General features: G+C 33.5%; 2 protein-coding genes across 2 annotated transcripts; one reads left to right on the forward strand and one right to left on the reverse strand.

The window, feature by feature from the left end:
* Positions 1-15,191: 15,191 nt before the first annotated feature.
* On the reverse strand, positions 15,192-23,276 carry LOC131849753 (uncharacterized). Its single transcript, XM_059199868.1, has 13 exons — positions 23,070-23,276; positions 22,428-22,566; positions 21,747-21,891; positions 20,753-20,916; positions 20,248-20,386; positions 19,537-19,672; positions 19,223-19,352; positions 18,529-18,729; positions 18,229-18,373; positions 17,339-17,476; positions 16,794-16,878; positions 16,232-16,446; positions 15,192-15,433 (listed from the first exon to the last, which is right to left on the reverse strand). The coding sequence occupies exons 1-13, from the start codon at positions 23,177-23,179 to the stop codon at positions 15,192-15,194; spliced, it is 1,989 nt and encodes a 662-aa protein (XP_059055851.1). The 5' UTR covers positions 23,180-23,276.
* A 432-nt stretch (positions 23,277-23,708) lies between these two features.
* LOC131849804 (dysbindin) lies at positions 23,709-25,493 on the forward strand. The gene is made up of 3 exons (XM_059199923.1): positions 23,709-24,305; positions 24,640-24,804; positions 25,389-25,493. Exons 1-3 carry the CDS (start codon positions 23,801-23,803, stop codon positions 25,481-25,483), a joined length of 765 nt encoding a protein of 254 aa, XP_059055906.1. The 5' UTR covers positions 23,709-23,800; the 3' UTR covers positions 25,484-25,493.
* Positions 25,494-25,513: the final 20 nt, after the last annotated feature.

The raw sequence follows: 25,513 nt of genomic DNA on the forward strand, positions 1-25,513 counted from the left end.
GAAACTCTATGGTGATAATAATTATTATCTTTTCAATATACATAATGTAAAAAACTATAATGTTAAAATAGTTTCAAATGATTAGATTACAGCAGTGTTTCCCAACCTTTTTTGTACCATGCTCTATATCAGCCTATCTAAAATTGTTACGCTTCCTGTGTAGGATATGCATGTGTAGATAAACAAATAAATTAATCTTCAAATTGAATTAAATAACTTGATTAATTTATTTTTTTCTTTTCCTATTTTTATTTTATAGTCCTTTTATTTGATACCCATAATGATAGGAATGGTCCGTACTCCCCCAGGAGTATACAGGTTAGGACCTCGAGGCGAGTCCCTTTGCTCCGTCATTAATTCTGGAGGCTACAACCCCCGGTTTAAGGTTTAAGACCTGTAGAAAGATGGAGTGCTTTAAAATTAACTCGTCCGCCATCTTGGGTTTTCCGCCATGTTGGATTTATATTGCCATCAAACAGCTATGCATTGTCACTAAACTTGTATAATATTTTTAGCTCAAAAAGTTGTATATAGCTGCTTGAAACTTGAGTTATAAAATTCCACCCAAACAAACATATGGTAGTTACTTTCATACAAATACATTGTAGGTAAAATAAAGCTTGTGAAAAAAATAAGAAGTACGTGAGATATTAATCTGTCGAACTTGCATTAACAATTTCATATCATTTAACTGATACTTTAGCGTTTTGTTTTTAAATTATAATCCGTAGAAATCGGATCAGATACAGATCGATGTATACTACCTATATATATACCTGTAATTTTTATCTTCAACCATCACTCATCGATGGCTGGTATTGGCATTGATAAGAGTAGATAAAGGAATTAAAACAGTTTGGTATCGCAATCTCCTAGTTTAGTACATAAACAACCTTATTCTAGAATGTAATTCGAAATTAATTCCTCATAGATAATACCGAGGCAGGCTACTACAAAGTTATTAAGCTATTTCTTACCGTGCTATCATTTATTACTTTATTTAATCAATAAACAATAACAAAAAGTGTTATATTTTATTTATTTATTTCAAGTTACTAATGGCCCATATGTAAATACCTTACAGACTAATATATATATGTAATAATAATATAAATATAAATCCTTACTGTGGTCATGGCACTGACCGCAAACTGTCACGATAGCGTCGATACTTCACCTCCTTCGGCCAGTAGTTCTCCTTAATGTGCATTGTGCATGTTGGTGAGGACCCGTATAATAAATGCCTATTATATTGTTAACTACACATAAATATAAAAATATGTCCCAAAATTCATTAAAATAAATACATAAATATATCTATTTTCAGGTCTAATTCGACGGGTTCGACAGAGAGATATAGTGCCATTAGCTTCTTTCACTCTTTATGTGTGTATAATTCTTGTTTCATTGACATTCATAACTCGTTTAATGCTATTTCCGGAGACTATTCCATTAGTCAACATAGTCAATTTGATCGTATAATAATAGGTTATCCCGGGTCACTTCTAGTGTCCACATTCATCCACTTTCACCTTATTTGTCTGGGGTATTTTTCTAAAATCTCTTATATGTTGACCCACATTTAACAACATATTTTATGGAAATTTGTTATTCATTTCTTTTGCCATTTTCACGTGAAACACAAAAATACAGGGAAGAGAATATTATTGAATTGGAAACTCCATTACAAGTGATCCAGTTATTAGCAATATATCCTGTCTGGTCGATCTCCACGCGGTTCCGCCTGGAAGTCATTGGGCTTATTTTCTCGTGTAAGCCATAGATAAAAAGCCTTATAAATAAATATACAAACACGAATACGAAACAAATACAAATACGAAACAGTTTTCAACTCAATTTTACAGTTTTATTATAAGTAAATAAAAGAAGATTAAAAAGATAGTAAAGAAAATAAATAATATAAAGACACGATGTGTCATAATAATTAAAAAAATACCAGAAATTATCTATATAATAAATGCTATCGTGGATTTATTATATAGATAATTCTACCCAGGTAATTTATAGGTAGCAAATAAAATTGCCGATAACGAAAATACAAATGGAAGAAATAACGATTTATAAAGTAAACAGGTATGTACATTCGTTCGTTATTTTAGTGACTCACTCCGCTCTATACGAATTAATATTGAGTATGAGGCGACACGTTCAAACTCAACCTTGCTGCTTAGTCACAGGGTCTGCAATGGAATGTGTAATATATTTTTTTTAATGAGAAGTCTATGTTGCATGACGAGTCGAGCTCGAGGCCGTTTCTATATTTTTTGCTTCTCACTTTTTACATCGAAATAAACGGGTATTATTTCTATTACAATGGAAATTTTATCAACATAAGAAGTCTAACTTCTACGCAATTGGGTCGAAGAATATGTAGGAACTTAGATAAAAGATTTTTTAGAAAGAAAGAAAGAAAGATTTTTTACGATTTTCAATCGTGCTAGATCGGAACATCGTTCTATTGTTCTTGTAATGTTATGTACATTCCTAGGTTAAAATAAGTGGAAAATATTTTGACGACCTCGATGGTCTAGCGACTTCCAGTGGTCGCGGGTTCGATTCCTCGCGCGGTAAAAACGTTTTTATTCTTGAGTATGATTGTATTGTCTTGGTGTTTACTATATATATTATATATGTATTTACAAAAAAGTATTTATATGAGACAACTCATATAAGTACTCATAACACAAGCTCTGAATGGCGCTCTGTGCATTGTCCAGGTTTAATATTATTATATTCTTTTCCTATTTTGAATCACAAGTAACTATATAGTATAAAAAAGGTAAAAACCGGTTTTACCTTTCCTATTCAACAAAGTGAAGTAACGAAGGGGTGGCAGAACGGGTAAAATACCACGAGCATCCGACCCGAGGGGGACCTTTTAGATAAAGGAAGAGCCCCCATCCGGTGAATGTTATGTTGGGCTTCACAACGTAGGTATAGTTATGCTACTATCGCATATAAACTAACGTAGATCATATTTATATCGACATTTTGAGGCTTTTCGCAACATTTGTGCAATGAGAGTAAAATTATTATAACACTAGTTATTACCCACCACTTCGTCTGTCTCTTTTAAGATAATATATTATGGATGATAATGGAATTGTACATCCGTCTGTGCTAACTGTTTACGCTGGCAGGCCAGCAGTGGAGGATGTTAAGATAAGCATTAAGTATATATATATTATATAAATTCAACATCAATTTATCCCGATGGTTTCCAGGTGGAACCGCGTGGAGATCAACTCACATGATACATTGCTAGCAATGGGGTTGTTAATCCATATTGCTAACAATCCCCTTCTCTTGAAATAGCGTTTGTTCATCCTCGTCATACCATCTATCCTCTAATGGGTAAACGGTTACTAATTAAAAATTAAATTTAATTAGTATCTGGTTACCTGGGAATACAAAAAGACAAGCAGGCATAGTACTTTCCCATTCATTACATTAGTATTAACATACAATAACTTACTTATTATATAGTTGCTATACTTATTACCTACTTAGTTTAGATAACATTCTGTTATGTTATCCAAACTTCGGCTTCAGAGCAGAGTGATGAGTTCGAGTCTGGTACTTATCAAAAAACTTTGGATTAATTTATGTTACTGCATACTCTTTATTGATGGAAATATAGGTAATATACCAAATTATTTGCAGAAATAGCGGTAGCCACATTGGGTTCTAGCATCACGACGAACCCGTCTATCCCCCTGTAATAACAACCATGAAGGCAGAATATTATTATAAGTAAACTATAATAATAGCTGTAACCCGCAGTTTAGTCTATTAAGATTTAAGATAAAAGACAGAATATACTTGCTTGTGAAACAGTAAATTCTAATGTCAGTTTCATTAAGATTTCCTCACCTGATTTCGTGAAAGATATAACATTTGGTACTGTAGCGCGGTGGTTATCACCACACCACTGTAGCTGTATATATGATGTCATGAGATGTCGCTGCATAATATATTGTTTATTGTATTATGTAGGTAATGAACATACCGGAGAAATGATTATACTATTTATTGTACATTAGTAAGTTTATTATATTGTGTGCTACATGGCTTATTAGTAACGAGTTCATTCGACGCGGAGTCGGGACGAGATTTGATGACTGATTTTACATCTGACTTAAATCTATGATAGCGGAGACTAGACGTAAACTACTGGAAGGGTCTCAAGTGTTGACAAACATACATGTTAGAATATTTTTAGTCCGTATTTTGAATTGAAAATAATAATCTACTCTGTACAACTTTTTATATTCTCTGTTTTTATTAACTACTAGCTATATCCGCGACTTCGTCCGCGTGGAATTTAATAAAAATGTTAATTAGAGAATTGTTCTAAAATAAAAGTAGCTTAAGTTACTCCTTATTACATCAGCTACCTGCCAATAAACGTTTCGTCAAAATCGGTTCAGCGATTTTAGAGATTAGCCGGAACAAACAGACAGACAGACAAAAATTGTAAAACATATTATTTTGGTGTCTGTACCGTATTTATATTCATATCAGACAAAAATTGAAAAAAATGTTGTTTTGGTGTATGTATCGTATTTATATGTATGTAGTAAAAAACAGTTATTTCAGTATTACAAACAGACATTCCAATTTTATTTATATATATAGATTTAATATATTCCGAACTAGCTTCTCACCCCGGCTTGGCACGGGTGTACTTGTATTATATATATAAATCTTCCTCTAAAATCACTCTATCTATTAAAACCGCTTCAAAATCCGTTGCATAGTTTTAAAGATTTAAGGGACTTTAGGGACAGACAACGACAGCGACTTTATTTTATACTATGTAATGATGTGGCACAGCTGAAATACTAAGTCATAATTTGTAAATCGCGGCAACTTTTAATGGTGAAACGAAACGTCAATGAAACTGTCACCCGCGCCATACAACAGCGCATATGGTATGAGAAGCTCGATAAGAAATGAGGTAGGTTTTTCTCCATTACGCAGCTTGCCACCCCACGTGGTCTTCCATTTATCCTCACTTACACCCTCTTGTAGCCCGGTCTCTCACGTAATAAGTGCTGGGCGGAGGGTGGTTCTATATGATCTATGTTATTTGTACTGTAGGCTACAGTGGTGGACTAAAGGTGGCCGGGGGAGGGCCGGAATGGGCACCCCACCTCGGGCCTCTGGTTCAGTCCAAATACCTCTATATTCCCTTAATCGGATCTTAACACGAATAATGTAATCCTTATTAATATTATAAATATGAAAGTAACTCTGTCTATCTGTCGCGGTATCACCCCAAGACTGTATTACTGAACTGATTTAAATAATATTTGGAACACTGATAGTCTAAACCCAGAGAAAGGACATAGGCTTTTTATTATGAAAGAGGATTGTAAGGATTAAGGGTACAAAATTGTACCCTTAATCCCCTATTTTATTTTACCCCTGTAAAATAAAATAGGGGATGAAAGTTTTTATGCAAATTCGTCATTTTTGAAACTAGGACGATGGAACTTCTTTCTTTGGCTTTTTTGGGTTAGTTTTTCTTTATTTGGTCAAGGTTACTATTCCACGTAGACGAAGTCGCGGACCCATCTAGTACCTCCAAATTCCTTTAATCGGATCCTAACACGAATAATGTAGTGGTAAAAAAATTGTGGGATTATTTTCTACAAAATTATTCATGTTAAAACTCCATTAATTGTATTAAGCAAGCATACCACCGATCCCTCTCCATACAAAGGGCACTACTATGAAAATTTTCTACAATAACTGATTAAAATCAAATTATGCCCATGGGATATGTAAAGATAAATCTGAATAGTGCTTAACTTGTTATTAATTGCCTTAGCAATTAATAACAAGTTAAGCACTATTCAGATTTTCTTTAGTAACTTGATTAAGGGATTAAGGGTAACATTATAACAAACTTTGAGTGTCGTATTTATTTTCATGTAATCATCATAAGTATATATAAATAAGTTTTATAGCTTTAGAAATGTATTGCCTGTATGGCAATACATTTTCACCTTTCATCTCCCCTTACAACCATATTTTCGCATTAAAAAGTAGACTATGATAAGGACATTAGACGGACAAAGAACGCTCAGGGTCTAAACTGTATCAAATTTCATTTAGGTAAATCAGTTTAGTAGTTATGACGTTCAAACGCGACAGACAGAAGGAGTTACTTTAGTATTTGTAATATTACTAGCTACTCGCCTCGGCTTCGCACGGGTGTACACGTATTATATATATAAACCTTCCTCTTAAATCACTCTATCTATTAAAAAAACCGCATCAAAATCCGTGGTGCAGTTTTAAAGAGTTAAGCATACATAGAGACGGACAGACAACGAGAGCGACTTTGTTTTATACTATGATCTACTGAAAGTTTATAAATAGCCACAGTTCATTTAATATTTTTAGATTTAATTTTATTTCGGACTACTCTAATGCTGTTGGCCGCAGCTGGCCTTTACAGCTTTACCGGACGATAGGGCGCGAGTGCAGATGGCACTCCAAACACTCTGAAGGACTTATGGAGCGACTAAAGGCTAACTCCCGCCTGACGGTTACGACTTTAGTCTGAGGGCACCGCTATGTTACCGTCGTAAATTCGATTCCCGTTTGAATTGAACAGGAGATCGATTGCAAGGGATAGTCATTGACTATGTAGATGTTGTGTTTGTGTGTATCTAACGCATCGTAGTGTGTGTAATGTAAGAAAATAAATTATTAAATTTATTTGTTGTATATGAACCTCGACTTTTTCTTTCAGCCGACGACCTTCTCGACCCCCTTATGGGTCGCGACCCACATATTGAAAAACACTGGCCTATCCTATGCTATAAAAAAGATTTGTTCCTCTAACATATATAAAAACATGTTGTAATTAAATTCTATAGCTTTTGTTGTACCTACCTATGTGGAATTAGAGAGGTAATTCACTAAAGACAGTCGCCAATGGCCGAAATTTGACCATAATCAATTTATATTACAAGAACATTTTTTTATTGGGGGTTTGGGCTATTGTCAGGTGCATACATATATACATGTCGACCTACATAGATCTATTGTGCTCGCCCTTTTTTAAGGTTCGCTGCCTAGACACGGGAAGTTGAATATTAGTAAGGTTCTTTTGTTAAAGACTTATCTGCCAGAAAAAAGATTTAAATGTCAAGTAAAACATTTCCTTTGCAAAAAAGCTTACTATAAAATTGAAGAATTCGTTAACGATAATAATGTTTTTGTAGAAAAACTTTAAATATATAGCACTGACAATATTATCTGATTACACTAATAATGAGTGCGTAGCGATTTCTATATTGATTATCACATGCCTCTTATTTGTTATACTGTAATTATTTATATAAAAAACATCTATTAAAAAGAGCAACACTCAAGTTTTTTGCTCATTCTTCTTGTGATGAATCTGCATTCCGAATGAGTGGTAGAATCAAAATATGACTATTCAAAAGTGTTTGTAATGAGTTTATTTAAATAAAGATAATTTCTATTTCTATTACTATTGTATGCGTGTATGTGTCAAATACATGGTAGTATGTGTATTTTTTTTAATAATTGTATTTTTTATGCGCAATTTAAAAATATATTAGCAGTCTGTACTCCTCTTTTATATCTTATATATAAAATTCTCGTGTCACAGTTTTCGTTCCCATACTCCTCCGAAACGGCTTGACCGATTCTCATGAAATTTTGTAAGGGTATTGAGTAGGTCTGAAAATCGGCCAACATCTATTTTTCATCCTAAATGTTAGGGGTAGTCCACCCCTAATTTTTATTTTAAGGCAAAACAACGTTTGCCGGGACAACTAGTAAACTATAAGTGTACGAAATTTCAAACTCCTTCGTCCGCGCAATATTCGTAAAAAGGGGTACAACTGTGTACCTACAAATATATACTGGGAAATTTGTGTATTTATTAATTATTATATGCGTGTGGTGTGATTATTTGTATCGGTTTGTGTGTTTTCTTTGTTATTTTTTTATTGATGTTATGGAATGGACACCCACCTGCTCTAACAGTTTACGCTGACGGGGCACCAGTGGCGGATGATAAAATGAGCATGAGGTCAATGTAGTTGGTCCATCGTAACAAATTCAACAAGAATTTATCACGATGGTTTCCAGGGGGAACCGCTTGGAGGTCAACCTGACATGGTACATTGCTAGCAACAAGATCATCAGTCCACATTACCAACAATCCCCTTTCCCCCTTTAGTGTAGTTTACTATAGGTACAGATGATGTTATAACTCATTCACCTCGGACAGTGTCGACGACTTCGGCGGTCTAGGGGTGTTACTTCTTATGGACGTGAGTTCGATTCCTCGCACAATGCAAACATTGATTTAAAATCATGAGCGTGATTATATGTATCGATCTGTGTGTTTTCTATGTATATTATGTATGTATTTAATTGTATTTATGTATTTCTATCAGTTGTCTAGTACCGTAACAAAGCTTAGCTTAGTTTAGGACTAGATGGCGCTGTGTGCATTGTCCAGGGTTATTATTAATATATCAGGTAAAGTTTAAGAAATCAAATTTGCGCTGTAGATAGGTACCGTACAATATGACATTATGTACTACAATATTACAATCTACTGTATGAAGAGTCGTGACTCATTAGGAGAGAAATTCAGAGGCAAATATTCTCACCGTTGCTTCTCAATTTATATATTCAAATATCCTATATGTACATAAAATTTATTCCAAAATCAGAAATATTCATAATATTAATACTAGATTTAAAGACAAACTTGCTGTCCCCAGGTATCGTTTAGAAAAAGTTAATAGGTCTTTTATGGGAATAGGTATAAAAATTTACAATAAGATACCAAAGAATATATTGGAATTATCCTTAAATAAATTCAAAACATCTGTTAAATCATATTCACTGAGCAAATCCTATTACTCACTAAACGATTACTTGAATGACGAGCGTGCATGGTAATAGTTGTTCATGCACTTGATTTTCATTTAATGTTAGACATAGACACCTATATAAAAAAACATTGTAAATAAACTGGCTTTTAAAAAAAAAGTAATTCAATTGAGTTTCTTGCCAGTTCTTCTCAATTGGATCTATAAACCGAACTGGACGGTACGGAAAAAAAATTAATTGTAATGTAAAAAACTTGACGTTCATAAGCGGCTAAAATGTCCTACATGAATAAATGATTTTTGAATTTGAATTTGATTTACATAGTATAAAATAATGTCGCTGTCGCTGTCTGTCCGTCCCTATGTATGTTTTAATCTTTAAAACTACGCAACGGCTTTTGAAGCGGTTTTTTTCAATAGATACAGTTATTCTAGAGGAAGGTTTATATATATAATACATATACACCCGTGCGATACCGGGGCGAGTAGTTAGTTAGGTATATACGTAAGCATTACGTAAATAATATTTACCTGTACTCAACAATTCTCACAGTTTACCTAAATCAATTCGTCTTCATTACCTAAAATTTACGTTAAGCAAAAAAGGTCTTTATTTAGGTCATAATTAAAAAAAACCTTTTTAATTTCAACGGAAAGATTTGGTTATGAAATAATTTTACTTTTTTTTTACTCCCGACGCCAAAGAAAGAGGTGTTACTTTATAAGTACCTATTACTTAATGCATTTATATTATTTCGATTAATTCTGATACCATTAGCATGTGTGAGAGCATGCATTTTCAGTGCAGAAACCTGACCATCGCTACTGGAATCGTTATAACCGGGGAGGTATTATTTATCAAATTCCGACCGTTAGTAGATCTACACCCATATTGTGACACGTGTTTCGCCTTAGAACGAGACATCATCAGATAAAGAAAAATTTTGGAGGCAGAGGCAATGCGCCTCCTAAACGAATGAACTAATTATAATGTGGTTTGAAAGCTGAAGAGATTGAAGTAAAACATATTTTAATCTATACATATAAATAAAATTGGAGTGTCTGTTTGTAATATTGAAATAACTGTTTTTTACTACATGTATATGAATATAAATACGGTGCATATACCAAAATGACATTAGAATCGAACCCGCGACCATCGGAAGTACAGCGGTGTGCTTAACTGCTAGGCCACCGAGGCTGTCAAATGTAATGTCTAAGTAACATAATATTAACAGGTATACTATTAATATTTTAAAGCCACTTAGACATTTTTTATTTCATTTAAATTTTAGGGACTTTTGTACAATATAAAAGTACATGCCAGTCCCATTCTACCCTAAAACAAATTACTACGTTACCTCACCAGTGAACAAATTGTCTTAGCCGCAATATCTGAATACGTAAGACATGAAATTCCTTTATTACATCATAAACACTATGCCTTATAGTAATTATATAGGTTTGTCGTTTCCTTTCTGTTCTTACCTTACAATAGAGAATGCCATATGACATTAAGCTCATCAAATTCTACAATTTTAAAAATGCAAACTTACTAATATTCTAAATGCGAATATTTGTACGGGTGGATGTTTGTTACTCTCTCACGCAAAAACTACTGGATGGATTTTGATGAAACTTTACAGTTATATAGCTTATACATCAGAATAACAAATAGGCTATGAATTTGTAAAACCGCGGGTAGAGCTAGTAAAAGAATAAAATAGTATAAAATGCAGATTATCGTAGCTATACTTTTAAGTAAATTTGCACATATTTGGGGAAATAAACTCATTATATCTATCTAAAGACGTAGACCCCTTTAGATATTATTCTAAAAGCACATATAAAACGAAACTCATTCATATTCTTAATCATAACTTATAGTTATCTTCATACACTTTAATTATACACATGCACACACATTCTTTCTTACAGATACACACACACACACACAAGTGACTAATAATATAAATAAATAGTATCTAATTCAGATCCTATTATAATATTTGTAATTCTTAAAGTTATTCTTAAAATTGTTCTATTAGTTTCATATATTGTGAAATTTATAATATTTGATTTGTACTTTTAAATTAATCCTTATTCTGTTTGCCACGTTCTGTTTTATTTTCTTTTGCTAATTCACTGAAAACCTGTTATTGGCTTTCTCTAGATATGTACTTTTGATTAATGTATTAGATTGTAAGCTGTTGGTTTTCTAATAAATAAATAAATAAATATCTACGTAATATTTCTCCTCACAGTACAATAGCAGACAAGAGTAATCTTCTTCCCAACGTACCTACACTTGCGCTCCCGCCGGGAGGGAGAAAGACCCCACCATCCCCCGCAATAGATACCAAAACCGCTGCCACACAGACAGAGAGAGCCCTCTCGGCCACTTTCCGCCCCTTGGGAATGGGGATTGTAGCCTTCCTATAACGGCGGTATAAATTGTCTAAATTGTACGAGATATTCGTAAACCACGCTTGTGGGATATGATGACAGCTTAGACAGATCCCAGTAGATAATTGATCACGTCAAACTTGTGGTGTTTTTAAAAAAACATTTCCACACTATGTATATAGTATGGGATGTAATGAATGAATGAATTTTAATGTAATCTATACGAATATTATAAAACTGAAGAGTTTTTTGTTTGTTTGTTTGAACGCGCTAATCTCGAGAACTACTAGTTCGAATTGAAAATTATTTTTGTGTTGTATAGGCCATTTGTCGAGGAAGGTTTTAAGCTATGTAAGATTACGCTACGTCCAATAGGAGCGGAGCTGCAATGAAAAATATTGTAAACAGCGGGCAAATGAAACACAGACGAAGTTGGGCGGGTCAGCTAATGTAATATAATGTAATGTACCTAACGAAATATGAACTCTATTGTGGGGTCGGTAACAATAAATATGTATGGACATGTAATGCGTAGGAACGAGGATAATATTTTAAGAAAGATGTTACAAATGAATGTGGATGGTTATAAGGGCAGAGGAAGGCCAAAAAAGAGATGGATGGACTGTGTGAAAGATGATATGGTAAGAAAGGAAGTAAATAACGCGATGACTGCGAACAGGGATGAATGGAAGCGAAAAACATATTACGTCGACCCCAAATAAATGGGATAAGGATGAAGCAGATGATGATGGTAACAATAAATATACAAATAAAATAGACCCTCAACTAATAATTAGTATATTGAAAAGAATATAGTATTACCACAGATAACATAATATTACATATTATCAATAGACGAGATTAAAGAAAATGTATATATGTAACAGAGCTGTATAAGGCGAGTGACGGATGACGTGAGAATATTTTATAGGTGAACTATGGAACGCATCTGTCTTGTCTGTTACCGGCTAGTCGGCAAGAAAAGAGGTAATGATGTGAAATGATTGTTATACAAATATATATACAGTACACCATACTGTTCTCCACAGCCTCATCTGGGCTGTTGTGCGTGTAGAGCAGAGACTACTAAACTAGCCAGCCAAGCCAACTACTAAGCCTAGAAGCACAGAAGCTTCCTGCTGTATCCATTGGCTTCACGGAGCAACTTCAACGCTCTGAGGATGTGATTGTTGTGTGACCACTACTACGCACTCAAGTATTACGTGAGCGGCCGTTTTTTCGACTTCAAATCATCCCCGATAAAGGAGACTGCTTGTAGCTAGTATGGAATGTACTGATGATGTAAGAATGATGTTCTGGGATGTACATGACGTCACGATTATTATCCTAGATAGGCTAGTCAAGAGGCATTGTCAACTGTCGATGTTGTGAAGAACGTATAGCTCGATGGGTATCACCTGTAGCGTTGTATATGATGTGATAAGGCGTTGCTTCATTTTTTCCTGTAGTATATAGTGTGTTAGGTATAATTGACCCAGTGCCATAGATAACATAGTATCAAATAGTACTACCTATTTTTCCTTTTGTAAAAGCACAAAACATTTTTGTTCTTTATGAATAGTTTTGTCTAAAGACAAAAGAATGGAATTCAACATCTGGCAACTTATAAAGTAGGTTCGTAACGTAATGTAGTTTAAAATGAAAAGTGCAAGTATAGTACTTTATTGCAATAATTGTTTTTTTTTTAATATGTAATTGAGTAGGTAATTTGACGGCTAAATAATATAATAATATACTTCTATAGTACATAGTATAAAACAAGGTCGATGTCCCTAGCTGTCCGACCCTATGTATGCTTAAATCGTTAAAACTAGGCAACCGTTTTTGATGCGGTTTTTTTGTAATAGATAGAGTGATTCAAGAGGAAGGTTTATATACATGTAGGTACTACATGTACACCCGTGCGAAGCCGGGGCGAGCTATATAGTATGTGTGTATTTTTATACCCCTAAAGTGTCTCTTATCTTATATATAATTCTTGGGTTGTCCACCCCGATTTTTATGAAGTTTTATAACATTTATTTTTATTTCTTGGACAACTTTTATTTTATTTTATTATGATTTGGCATTAAAAAATATCTACAACCTTAATTTTCAACCTTTTTCCATCAACCCCTATTTTTTAATAGCGATTTTAATTTATATGGCAAAACTACGTTTGCGGGGTCAGCTAGTAATCTATCAAATGATATATTTTAGACGAGCGTCATGATCTAGTGGTTTATTTACCCGACTTGGACAGGGACATTGAAGTTCACTTTTTTATTCCCCAGTACAAGCAATCCAGCATTCGGCCCATCTGACGGTAAACCCTTATCGTAGCGTATAGACGCCTGAAAGGAGTGTCAAGTGTGCGTTGTCGACCTTTATATACCCTTCTTGAAAAACCCTACGCTGTAAATCTCTAGAGAAAAATTCACAGGTTCATTCCATTATATAAGTGTGTAGGAGGAAACGAACAAAGAAATACTTTTTAAATTTAAAGTAATATTAGGATTTTGAGAAGGCACTTCGGTGATGGAAACATTGTTATGAAACCTAATTGTTGCAAATATAACTACAATAATGTTTTAAGTGTTTATTACTTATAAGAAAAAATGCAATTGAATATATAATATTTGACTTATCTGTTTTTCATGTTACTTAACGACATTTCGAATTTAGAATAAGCATACGTCACACTAATTAATCTTATATTCATTCATTTTAAAGTTTATGTGCAATAAACCAAATACTTATGTCAAAATCTCGTGTCATTAGTTTTTGTTATCTAACAACACCGAATCAGTTTAGCTATTTAATTATTATGATTTTTTTTAAATATATTTTGTGACTCTGAGAATAGGTCCCTATGTGATAAGGGTAGACCTATCCAGAAATCTAAAGATATAAAAATTAATCCCTATTTCTTGGTCACAGCATCAGGCGTGCACTGCTGGCCGATTTCGCTTATACTTTTTTGTTGTATTTGTTACTGTCTGGAGAAGATTCTTAGGATAAAAAGCAGAAAAACTACGGTCGTAGTTTTCTTTAATGTTTGCCTACTATGTACAAAGCTCAGAAGCAATATGAGACAAGATTTACATTCGTAGGTAAGACAGGACGTTTTTCGAGTCAGCTAGTCATTTATGGTATAAGATATTATATAATAGATACAATATATTTAAGTTTAACATACATAATTACCGTATTGTGAAGTTCCATGTTTATATTTCCATGCCATTTTAGGGCATCACAAAAAAATCTAACAACTTTACTACACTGCATACATGTTCTTTACTACTTTTGTAATACTAGAGATATACATCACTAGTATCACAAAATGTAAAAACTCGAATTGTGATGAATTTGAGTTAACTCGAGTAGAATTCAACTGGTAAATTAACGAATTGAATGAATAAACGAAAGAGCGAGAGCGTAATTCAGTCGTTGGGTTCCTATCTTAGCAGGTACTACCGCTATTGCATCAACTGAATGTAACCGACAATGACATGAAGTTTTTCGATCATATTATGTCATACCACATATTTTCACTCGTCACAAATGTTTAAATATAGGTTTGGGATTATTTGTTGTCGTATGTTTGTTATTTTAAGTACCTAGTATATTTTATAAATACCGGAACTTCCTGGTTTGGGATATTTTTGAATCGCCTGTGAGTGGACGTTTAAAATGGTCTATATAGTTCGAAAAATTAAACAAAATCTTCTTCCAGGAGTTACCTGGAAGATTTGTTTAATTTTTCGAGTTCGAGAGTTAACTCGAGTCATTGTTTATTTCGAGTTAGCACATCTCTATGAAGATTTGCGAAAAGGCTCAATAAAACGACAAATTAAAATAAATCTTTAATCATACAATATTTAAACCTAATTTTTCAATATAGAAACATTCATAGTCTTTATAAATTCTATCTTTACACTTTCTGTTTGACGAAATGTATTCTTTCATACAGTTGTCGGACCAAAATTTCAAGTTTTCTTGTCCCAATTCGAGGGTTTTGTTGATTTTCTGTAAACTGAGTATATTCTCGTTGAGTCGCTTTTTTATTTTGTCCATGATCTGTTCTTCCTCTTCAATCCTTGACGAAATATCTATAGAAAAAAAAATACATAAAAAATATTTCCAAGTGTATAACTAGTAATACAAAAGGAATAAAAAAGAATAAAGTGTATAACTTGGTGTATATTTTGGCGGGATATCCAGTGTTCGTTTTAAACTGTTTTTTTTTTATTAGTATAGATACTTAATTACTTAGATATGGTAATATTACTTATCTTAAGTACCACAGGATCGTCGTAGAAATACAACTTTTTTTATAGAGGCACAAGACAAAATTTTAAATTACTTGGTCGTATACAACATAATGTAATGTAGCTTTTATATTAGCGTCAACCATCTTATAAAACCTATTTTAAGTATTGAACTGTTGTATTTAACCGTCCTTTTCTTTCCAGCAGTTTTCTTCCATTTGAAAGAAAGAGAATAGAAATCATTTATTCAAATGAACTTAATTTAAGAACTTTTGAATTGTCATAACATTTTCTTTATCTCGCTCGTTCGGAAAGCTGTCTCCTCACAAGAAGAACGAGCAAGAAACTTGTGTGTTGCGCCTTTAAATAAACATTTACGAGAGGAATCACTCCAAAAATTAACAACCACATACGGTTTCGATGGACTATCGGTATCTATCGGTATATCACATCGCCGTCCTTCCGATGGTCGTGGTTTCAATTTCTCACACAGTACAACATTTTTATGCATAAGTATGATTGTTTATATTGATTTGAAAACAGATGGCGCTGTGTAAACGATCCTGTGTTATTATTATTTGTAGGCTCCAGATTTTAGAAATGAGGTTATTTATAATATAATTATATTTTACTGCATACCTATATCACTTCCGAATTTCTGTTCGTCTTTTATACCACGAAGAGTTAACTCCAAGACTCCTCTTGTCTGTACGGCGTCAATAAGCCGCCGTATGTTACAAGCTAGCGTGACAGACGGACAGAGAAGGGGACAGGCGATTTCGTTGTCTTGCCACTTTGTGCGTAACCGGCTTATAGCGGCTTCGAGGCTCTCAAAGATCCAGATCTTCTCACCACTGTGAAAAATAAAAACATTATATTTTGTTATTCCTGTTACATGTCCAGACATTCGCACACACAACCATCTTTAAAAGAGCTGACGATAAGAACTTGAGACGAAGCCCACGCTGTGAGAAATAACGAATATGATGACAATATAGTAGCTTAATAGTTTTAATTGGAATCAAAAAGTTCTATAATTTTTTAGAAAAACATTCAAATGGACGTATTGGTATGGAAAATATTTTGCACATTTTACAGATATATAAATAAAATAAAATGGCTTTTTATTATAATAAAATAAAATCAGCTAGCACAGTGTACTAGTGAGTATAAAATAATAATAATGTTGTAATTGCTTTACCTTTCTAACACAAGTTTTCTATTCTTCTCCAAACTGAACTTCTTCATATAAATCCTCAGCTCGTCCGTAAACGTCGGGTTATTATCTAGTAATTTAAAAAATAATAATATCTGTTAGAAAACAAGCTCTTTGTAACCATCATTTTATAAATTACTAGCTGAAACGAATTTAAATTTGTAAGGCAACATAGTCTTATAAATTAAATTCGTTATTAAAAAAATAGGGGTTGATGTTAGAAGAATGAAAATTTGAAGTTATAAGTATTTTAAAATGCTAAAAAAAGTCCAAAAATAAAAAATATATATTAGGGGGTGGATAACCCCTAACCACTTAGGGTTATGAAAAATAGATAGTAGCCGATCATCAGACCTACTGCATATAAAATCGGTGAAATCGGTTCAGGGAAGTATGGTAACTAACATTGTGAGACGAAAATTTTATATATAAGTATGAATGTATTAGATTTATATTTTATATTATTTATACATAAATACATACATATTTAAAACAAATACAAATCAACAATGAATAGTGTCTTGTCTCACCTGTACTCAGTGTGAAGGAACAATTATCCGACACGTCCAAATTTAGACTCAGCTCCAACTTGTTTCTAGACCGCTCGCGTTTCGCTTCGTAAAACTGTCGGATAGTGGCTATGGAGTCTTGAGGAAAGTCGAGCAAGTCTGAAGAGAAATCGACAACAATAAATGATCTATACAACACTATTCTTTTATTAATTAGTTATAATATTAGGTATCTAATGTCTTAAATATTTAAAAAAACACATGACAATGTATATGGAAGAGCGGTATGTACCTGACATCCCAACACTGTGTTATTGTAACCAAATTGATTTTTAAAGAAATACCTGACATTTTACACTGCAGCTCGGCTTCTATTAGTCGTAGTGTGATGTTATATTGTCTATCGCCTTCTACGATAAATGGTCTATCCAAAACTAAAAGAATTTTAAAAATCGGTACAGTAGATCAGTTTAGTAATCCCCTCAAACTTTACCACTTTATAATATTAGTATAGACGACTAGTTACTTTTAAACTTTCGTTTAATATACATTATTTAAATTATTAAGCGGGTCTTAACACGAATATTTTATGGCAGATAAAGTTATTTACCTCTCTCGACGTTTCACCAGCCGTGGTCACGGCTAGTGAAACCTAGTCGGTTAATAATTTAAAGACGAATTATTACCCGCGACTTTAACTAGAATTTAACTTTTTTATTATTAACCTAAGTTCTCTAAGTTACCCATTCGTTATCTGCGAGTGAAATCCTGTCAAATCGTTACAGCCATTACTAAGATTAGCAAGTACAAACATGTTTGTATGACAGACAACATTTTTAAGCAACTTTGCAGGTTGTCGGCTTTTCTTTAATTAAACAATATTTTAAATTAATAAACATATAGGTACTTACTTTTGTACCTGTCATTTTCACCAGCCTGCACATCTTTATGGAATCCACTAAAAACGTTATGAAGGCAATCTTTAATGTTGAATATCTTTTTCTCTGTGATGGACAATGCTGTTAGCACCCTCCTTAATTCTTCTCTCTTGCTTTCCTGAAATTGTACCAAAAATAATATTTTTTTTTCTAAATCACGCACCGACACAAACATATACACTATCACACATTCAGTCTGTCCGTTTGTTGCGGACTAAGTCGCGGGAACGGCTAATAAATAAATATATAAGATATTATTTCAGTTATACTCACAATAGCTCTATCAACTGCTGGAATGAGGCGGTCCGCAGGAGCGGCGGCAGGTCCAGGTGCTGGAACGGCGTCTCCGAACTCCTCGTGGCGGGAGACGAGGCGGCCTAGGAGAGACGTAAGGGCGGCGGCACGGGCTGCCATGTACACACGCTCGCACCGCACTACTGCCAGTTCATGTTCTTCGGCGCTCAATAGACAATTCTAGAATTTACATTATATAATAATAATAACAACAATATAGGTACTTGGACAATACACGGTGCCCACTAGTTCCAAACTAAGAAGACCTTATGGTATGGGTAGACAACTGACAGAAATACGTGGAATTTTCTTGTAAATACATACAAATAATAATCTCAGGACAATTCACACAGCATCATTTAGACCCAAGTTAAGCTAGCTAAAGATTGTGTTATGGGCACTAGATAACTGATACAAATACGTAGATATATATGTAATAATATACACAGAAGAACAAGCAGAAAACTTGCGTGTTGCACTTTTAAATAGCTGTTATAACTTTACAATTTGTAATGTGGGGATACAAACTACCAACTAGCACTTTCATTAACTTATTAATAATTTAAAAGCTACGCTCTTGCCGGTGGAGCTCTTGCCACTTTAATATTAACTAATGTTGCCACTTTACCTCGCACTTTATATATAATATTATATGTATAAAATATACACTTACGTTAAGATCAGTAATGGCGTCGACGAAACGTTTTTGCGTTTGCTCAACGTGTATACGGTTTTTCATCGTTTCAATGCCGAGTGTACAATGGAGGGCTGCTGTGTGGGCCAACACCGATTGTGGATTGGTTCTACCGAGGAAATTATGTCATAAGTTTTCTTCAATCCTTTATTCAAATAAACTTAATTTAAGCACTTTTGAATAGTCATCATTTTTTGTTTTAATCTACTGCTCATTCGGAATACCGCACATGCATAAAACGAATTACTAACTTTAGTCAAACATATTGGTGTAAATGTTGTAGTTTCACTTACCCGGGAATACGGGAACTGTGTACATGTGGTGTGGCAGTAGCGAGCGCGGAGGCCAGTGTTGCACGTCTCTCGCACAATTGACGCCATAAGGCGTCGCCGCGACATTTCACTAGTGAGGAAACTTGCTCTTCCACAACTATATAAACAGTATTTATATTTATTTACATATAAAAAAAACATTAAATGCGACGAGGAGAACAAAGACTGTTTTAGTTAGTGTATCTTTTGGAAATAGACATTTAGCTAATAGACATAAGATTAAAATTATATATTTCAATATTCTATCTATTTCGTAAAAGTCTACAATAGTTTAAACTAAAAAAAATTGCAGCGCTACAAAAGTTACATCTTATATATAAAATTCTCGTGTCACAGTTTTCGTTCCCATACTTCTCCGAAACGGCTTGCCCGATTCTCATAAAATTTTGTGAGCGTATTGAGTAGGTCTGAGAATCGGCCAACATCTATTTTTCATCCCCCTAAATGTTAGGGGTAGTCCTCCCCTAATTTTTTTTATTTTAAAGCAATACAACGTTTGCCGGGACAGCTAGTATTCTATAAAAACGTACAAATAGTACACAGTGAAGTGACATATTATATAATTTTGTATTTATAGTTTTGAAAAAATTTTATGAATATAGGTTTGAAATTCTTAGTTAGGTTTTTTATGCCTAAAAAATATATTGGATTCCATGGAAAAAATGTATTTACCAGCGTCAGTGTGGTCACCCTGGGCAGACATAATGGAGGAGCATGCAACCGGGTTCGCGGTGGACAGCAGCGAGCATGACGACGCTGGCGGATGAACTGCACCTTGACTCATCAGTGATATACACTTCTCCAGTTTCTCCTGGTAAGACGAACAGAATCATTTGCAGGTTGAATATAAAATTAACTTTAATTGTAAAGAAGATAACGGCCCATCTAATGGTATAGTAATAATCATTGCCTATTTATATAAAAAAGTATAATAATAAAAATAATATCTCAGAATAATTCACAGTGTCATCTGATCCCAGCCAAACTAAGCAGAGCTTATGTTATGGGTACTAGACAATGGATTCAAATACATACATTTTTTATGTAAATACATAATATACATAGAAAACAACCATAGTCATGAATACAAATGTTTGTACCATGCGAGGAAACGAACCAGCGACCAATGATGGAAGTATTCTGGAAATAATAGTACTGTAACTAAATATTTACGTACCGATACAATCTCTTCTTCATCAAATGAGCATAATGAGTTTGCTATTATTTTCGTCTCCTGTAGATTGGTCTTTTTAGCTTTCAACTCCTGAGCAACTTGCTGCAGCAACCACACCCGCCGTTGCAGGTTTTGAATACGACAAACACAGAGGTTGCGTTCTGTCACTACATCAAAATTTAATCCTTAATGGTTTAAAGTCTATACATAGATTGAAGAGTGTATAAATGATAATAATATTTTTGTAGACAAATTCTACCTCAAAATTCATAGCACTGACAATATTATCTAATTGCACAGATTGATTGCATAGATATGTTGATTATCCCATGCCATATCCTTGTTCATGTTTCTATACTTAGAACAACATTTATTTAAAAAAAGCAACATACAAGTTTCGTGCTCATTCTTCATGTGATGAGCCTGCATTCCGAATGAGTGGTATAATAAAATAAATGTGACTATTCAAAAGTGCTTGTGTAAAACTATGGACCAGAATCACCCAAGACAGAACAGAGTGGAAAAGATTAGAGGAGGCCTTTGTTTGGATGGAGCAGATGACCAAGAACTACTATATAGTATGAACAACAAAAAAAATGTCTGAATTAAGGGCTATAATAATTATATTTACATAATATAAATCAAAATCACTGTCGCTGTCTGTACATCCCTGTGTATGCTTAAATCTATAAAATTATGCAATGGATTTTGATGTGGGTTTTTTTATAGATAGAGTAATTCAAGAGGAAGGATTATATGTATATAATACATGTACACCTGGGGAAAGCCGAACGAATAGCCAGTAAATAATCAATTTAAAAGTCTTATATTGTTTCTACTGTGCATAAGACAATGTTGCTCACCTGTATTCTTACATAAACTAAGAATCTGAGATAAATACTTTTATGTGTGGGGACACAGAAACAGAAGGGATGTAAACTATATTTTCTTCTATTGCCTACTAAATTAAGGAATAAATTCCGAGCTGGATACTTACTCTTCATTGTTGTTTTATCAGTATGCAGTTTAAGATTTTCTCTTGCCTCTGCATTTTTAACTTCGGCTGATTGCACTTTTTCCTTCAGCTCTGCTTGTTTATGCCAAAGGAGAAGCTCTTCAGGCATCACCACACTTGTGTCATACTGTAATATAAACAGTTTTAAAATTATGTCAGTCATGTACTATTAAATAAATATGATATTTACCATAATGATATTATTTAAGAGACCATATTATTATAAATGATGGTCAGGGATGGACTAGGATATCTATGAAAGGACCTCTTATGGGGAAAAGGGGATTGTTACTAATGTGGACATATGACCTTATTGCTACCACATCAGATTGACCTCCACGCAGTTCCCCTGGAAACCATAATAAATTCTTGATGATGTCCCAATGGGCTAACTGACCTGAACTCATGCTCATCTTATCATCCTCCACTGCCCCAGCAGCTTAAACCTAGCTTAAAGCAAAGGTGAGTGCACCATTCCATTATCATCAATAAAAAAAAAACAGGACCACTTAATAAATATAACAATTATTATAAATTAACTCAGACAAAATGGTTTACTATTCAGTAGGGACAGCAAGTTAACATTCTAATTATTCTAAATTCGAAAATTCAAAATTCTTTATTGTTGTTGAAGTTTTATAATTATGTTTAAAAAGGTATCACCTCATTAAAAGGACTCTTCTTGCGCCACCTCTCTACATCATTACAGAACACTTGCAACCTCTTTTCTTTGATGCTATTCTTAGGTTGGACATGCTCCATTAAACTTCTCCACACAACATAATACTGGCCCCTGCACATTCTGTAATTAAATGTAATAATGGTTTTAGCAAAAGCTTTACAATAGTACACTAATAGGGGTGGAAGGGCATTGGGCATAATAATGTTGTGTAACAACCACTAGGTCAGATTAATATACCCCCTGGAAACCATCATGATAAATTCCTGGTGAAGTTGTCACTACGAGATAGCCGACCTGACCTTATATTCATTTCATCATTCTCCATTATTCCTTGCTAGCATAATCTGTTACTGCAGGCGGGTGCACTGTTCCAGCACCATATCATCCATTAAAACAAAAATAAGCAGCTTAAGGGGAAAACGATTGATAATATTATTACATATAGAACAGTACAAAACAAATATGAATTATGGAATAAACAATTCTTTACTAAGGGTATTTAAATTAAGGTAACATATTGAATACCGTCAAATGCCTGTCTGACAATGTAACGACATATAATGTAATATTCATTATTTAATATTATCTAATATTATAAGGATTAGTAAGATATTTATACATACTCCGCAACTTTTTCAACTGATGGCACAGTATTCGGCGGGCAACCCATATTTAGTAACCATTCTGAAAATTTCATTGGCACTTCATCACAGCTTAATATCTCAGTATTCATTCTAGCATTTAGTTTTATAGTTTTATTAGAAACGAAGACTCAGTAGAAGGTAGAAGACAAAAACTAAGGAAACGAAATCAAACAAACAAAACGGAGAATTTCAAATTCAAATTTGATTGACATGAACATCATTTTACACTGACATTGGATATGGCTGGCACAGATCAGAAAGATTACTTAATTGCCAATAAGACTTCATATGAAGAAAATTATTTTACAATTTTAAGAACTTTTACATTATCAAATATTGCTTTAATGATTATAATCGTATAATGTAACATTATTGAGTTGATGAAATAACAAAGCCTCCTACTGAGTACCACTGTTTTCTTAATGTCATTAATTTAAAATTTTAAAAGTACTTAAATTGACTAATTCATATAGCTTTGTTGATAATGTTGTTATATGGTAATATTGGACTATATAATCTCCGTCTAAAGGAAATAATTATAATTCAGTAAATTAAAGTGGCGCCATCTATCAGTAAGAATTGATAACTAATGACAGTTTGTATTACACATCACAGAGTACTTATTAGTTTTATTTTTTTACGGACTGTGTTTTTAGTTCTATGTTAAATTAAAAATATTTATATCAACTTTTTTTGTTTCTTTTGTTATCATGCTAGGAAATCTAAAAGAATTCATATCTGTTGTACAAGATGGTTTAGGTGTAAACAGCAATATACGACAAACTCTACAGGAGGTGCAGAAGGTAAAGAATATATTTAGAGATAAACAAAAAGTGAACAGTGAAGCGAAAGTGAACTATGGTGCTGGCGGTGCGCTGCTTGAAAAATATCAGGAACAGTGGGTTGAACTACATCAGAACGCAGACGACAACGCCAAAGCCGCAGATGAAGTAGATAGAATAATTCTAGAATTACACGAAAGTACAAAAACTAAGTTACAAAATGCCCAGGCATTGAGTCAGGGGTTAATGCATATACCCGCGTTAACAGCCGCTGTTGCACAGTGTATGGATAGTTTGAAGAATGTTCAGACTTTATTGAAAACTGTAGAGGAAGATTTAGTGGAATTTGAGGATATTGCTGAAAGGAGAGCTATGGAAAAGTGGAAGTTAGACCATCACTACCATCTTACACTGTATCAGGAAAAGAAAATGGGCAAGTACACTGTAATTAAAAATTAACTACTGTTATTATTGTTTTGCTTTATTATAAGATTTATTATTGTTTTTCTTTATTAATCCTGATTAAGCTATATTATTGTAGTTTCATTAAAGTAAGCTTTATATATTATATAGATGTTGAGTAGTTTTTCTGTGAAAGAGTAATAAACATCTATCCATCCATGTATACATCCATACTCGCAAACTTTTATGTTTATAATTCTAAAATAACAGCAGCAACCTATTAACTTCCTACTTATAATCAAGAATCAAAGCTCTATATTTACCAGATTTAATGTATTAATATTATTTAATCATGACTTTTTCAGCTGCCCTTGAAGATATACGTAGTAAACTAGCTAAAAGTAATACAGAACAAACTTTTGAGAAGGAGCGTAGAGAACTGGCCGAATTGCAAACTCGGAGAGAAAATAGTTCCCAGGCATTTCAGAATGACATGGCCAGATACTTAAATAGTGGTGTGGTACCAGCAGGTAGGCAATAATATTATAATTACATCTAAATTATAATCTTATATGTAAAATTCTCATGTCATGTTTGTTACTATACTCCTCTGAAAGTTTTTATGAAATTTTATGTACATATTCAGTAGGTGTGAGCTACTGTATATTTTTCATACCCCTAATTGATAAGAGTTGTCCACCTCTAACATATTTTTTTATTTACTGGACAAAATATTTCTTTAATTTTTCTTCTTCTACGATCATTCCTTATTTTTTATATGGTAAAACAATGTTTGCGGGATCAGCTAGTATTATTGTAAAACTAGGGCATCAACATTGTTGGACTTTTAATCACATTTGGATAAGATAGCCCAGTATGATTGTGAAGAGAGAGTAACAAACCTCTTAGTATTCCATGGATTCACCATTAGGGTGCCAAGCATTTCCCGGGACTTGTGACCCGGGTGTAGGTTTAAGGGGCTCCTTTGTCGACATATGTCAACAATCATCTTCACCGCTTATGTTTCTTTTTCGAATTTTTAGCAATGTTGTAATATATTAATAAGCCAGCCGATGGGTTTAAATACTTATAAAATAATTTCACTCGTTCCCAGGGGCACCATCATCACCTAAAATAACATTGGAACAAGTGGAGTTGGATGATGACGGCTCTGATTTGGAGAAGTTTCTAGATAAATTACCACATTAATATGGCTGGGTTTGGAACATTCCGAGTTTG

The sequence above is a fragment of the Achroia grisella genome, unplaced genomic scaffold, assembly GCF_030625045.1.
Source record: "Achroia grisella isolate CSIRO2021 unplaced genomic scaffold, CSIRO_AGI_Agris_v1 utg660, whole genome shotgun sequence".
NCBI lineage: Eukaryota > Metazoa > Arthropoda > Insecta > Lepidoptera > Pyralidae > Achroia > Achroia grisella.

What these genes read in the sequence shown, in the direction of transcription:
- LOC131849804 (XM_059199923.1), top strand. Translation starts at nt 23,801, where the DNA reads ATGCTAGGAAATCTAAAAGAATTCATATCTGTTGTACAAGATGGTTTA. An exon ending in GTATCAGGAAAAGAAAATGG is followed by an intron (nt 24,306 to 24,639) that starts GCAAGTACACTG and finishes TGACTTTTTCAG; the next exon opens with CTGCCCTTGAAGATATACGT. An exon ending in TAGTGGTGTGGTACCAGCAG is followed by an intron (nt 24,805 to 25,388) that starts GTAGGCAATAAT and finishes ACTCGTTCCCAG; the next exon opens with GGGCACCATCATCACCTAAA.
- LOC131849753 (XM_059199868.1), bottom strand. Translation starts at nt 23,179, where the DNA reads ATGAATACTGAGATATTAAGCTGTGATGAAGTGCCAATGAAATTTTCA. An exon ending in TGATAAAACAACAATGAAGA is followed by an intron (nt 20,917 to 21,746) that starts GTAAGTATCCAG and finishes ATTTTGATGTAG; the next exon opens with TGACAGAACGCAACCTCTGT. An exon ending in CAGCAGTTGATAGAGCTATT is followed by an intron (nt 18,374 to 18,528) that starts GTGAGTATAACT and finishes GTACAATTTCAG; the next exon opens with GAAAGCAAGAGAGAAGAATT.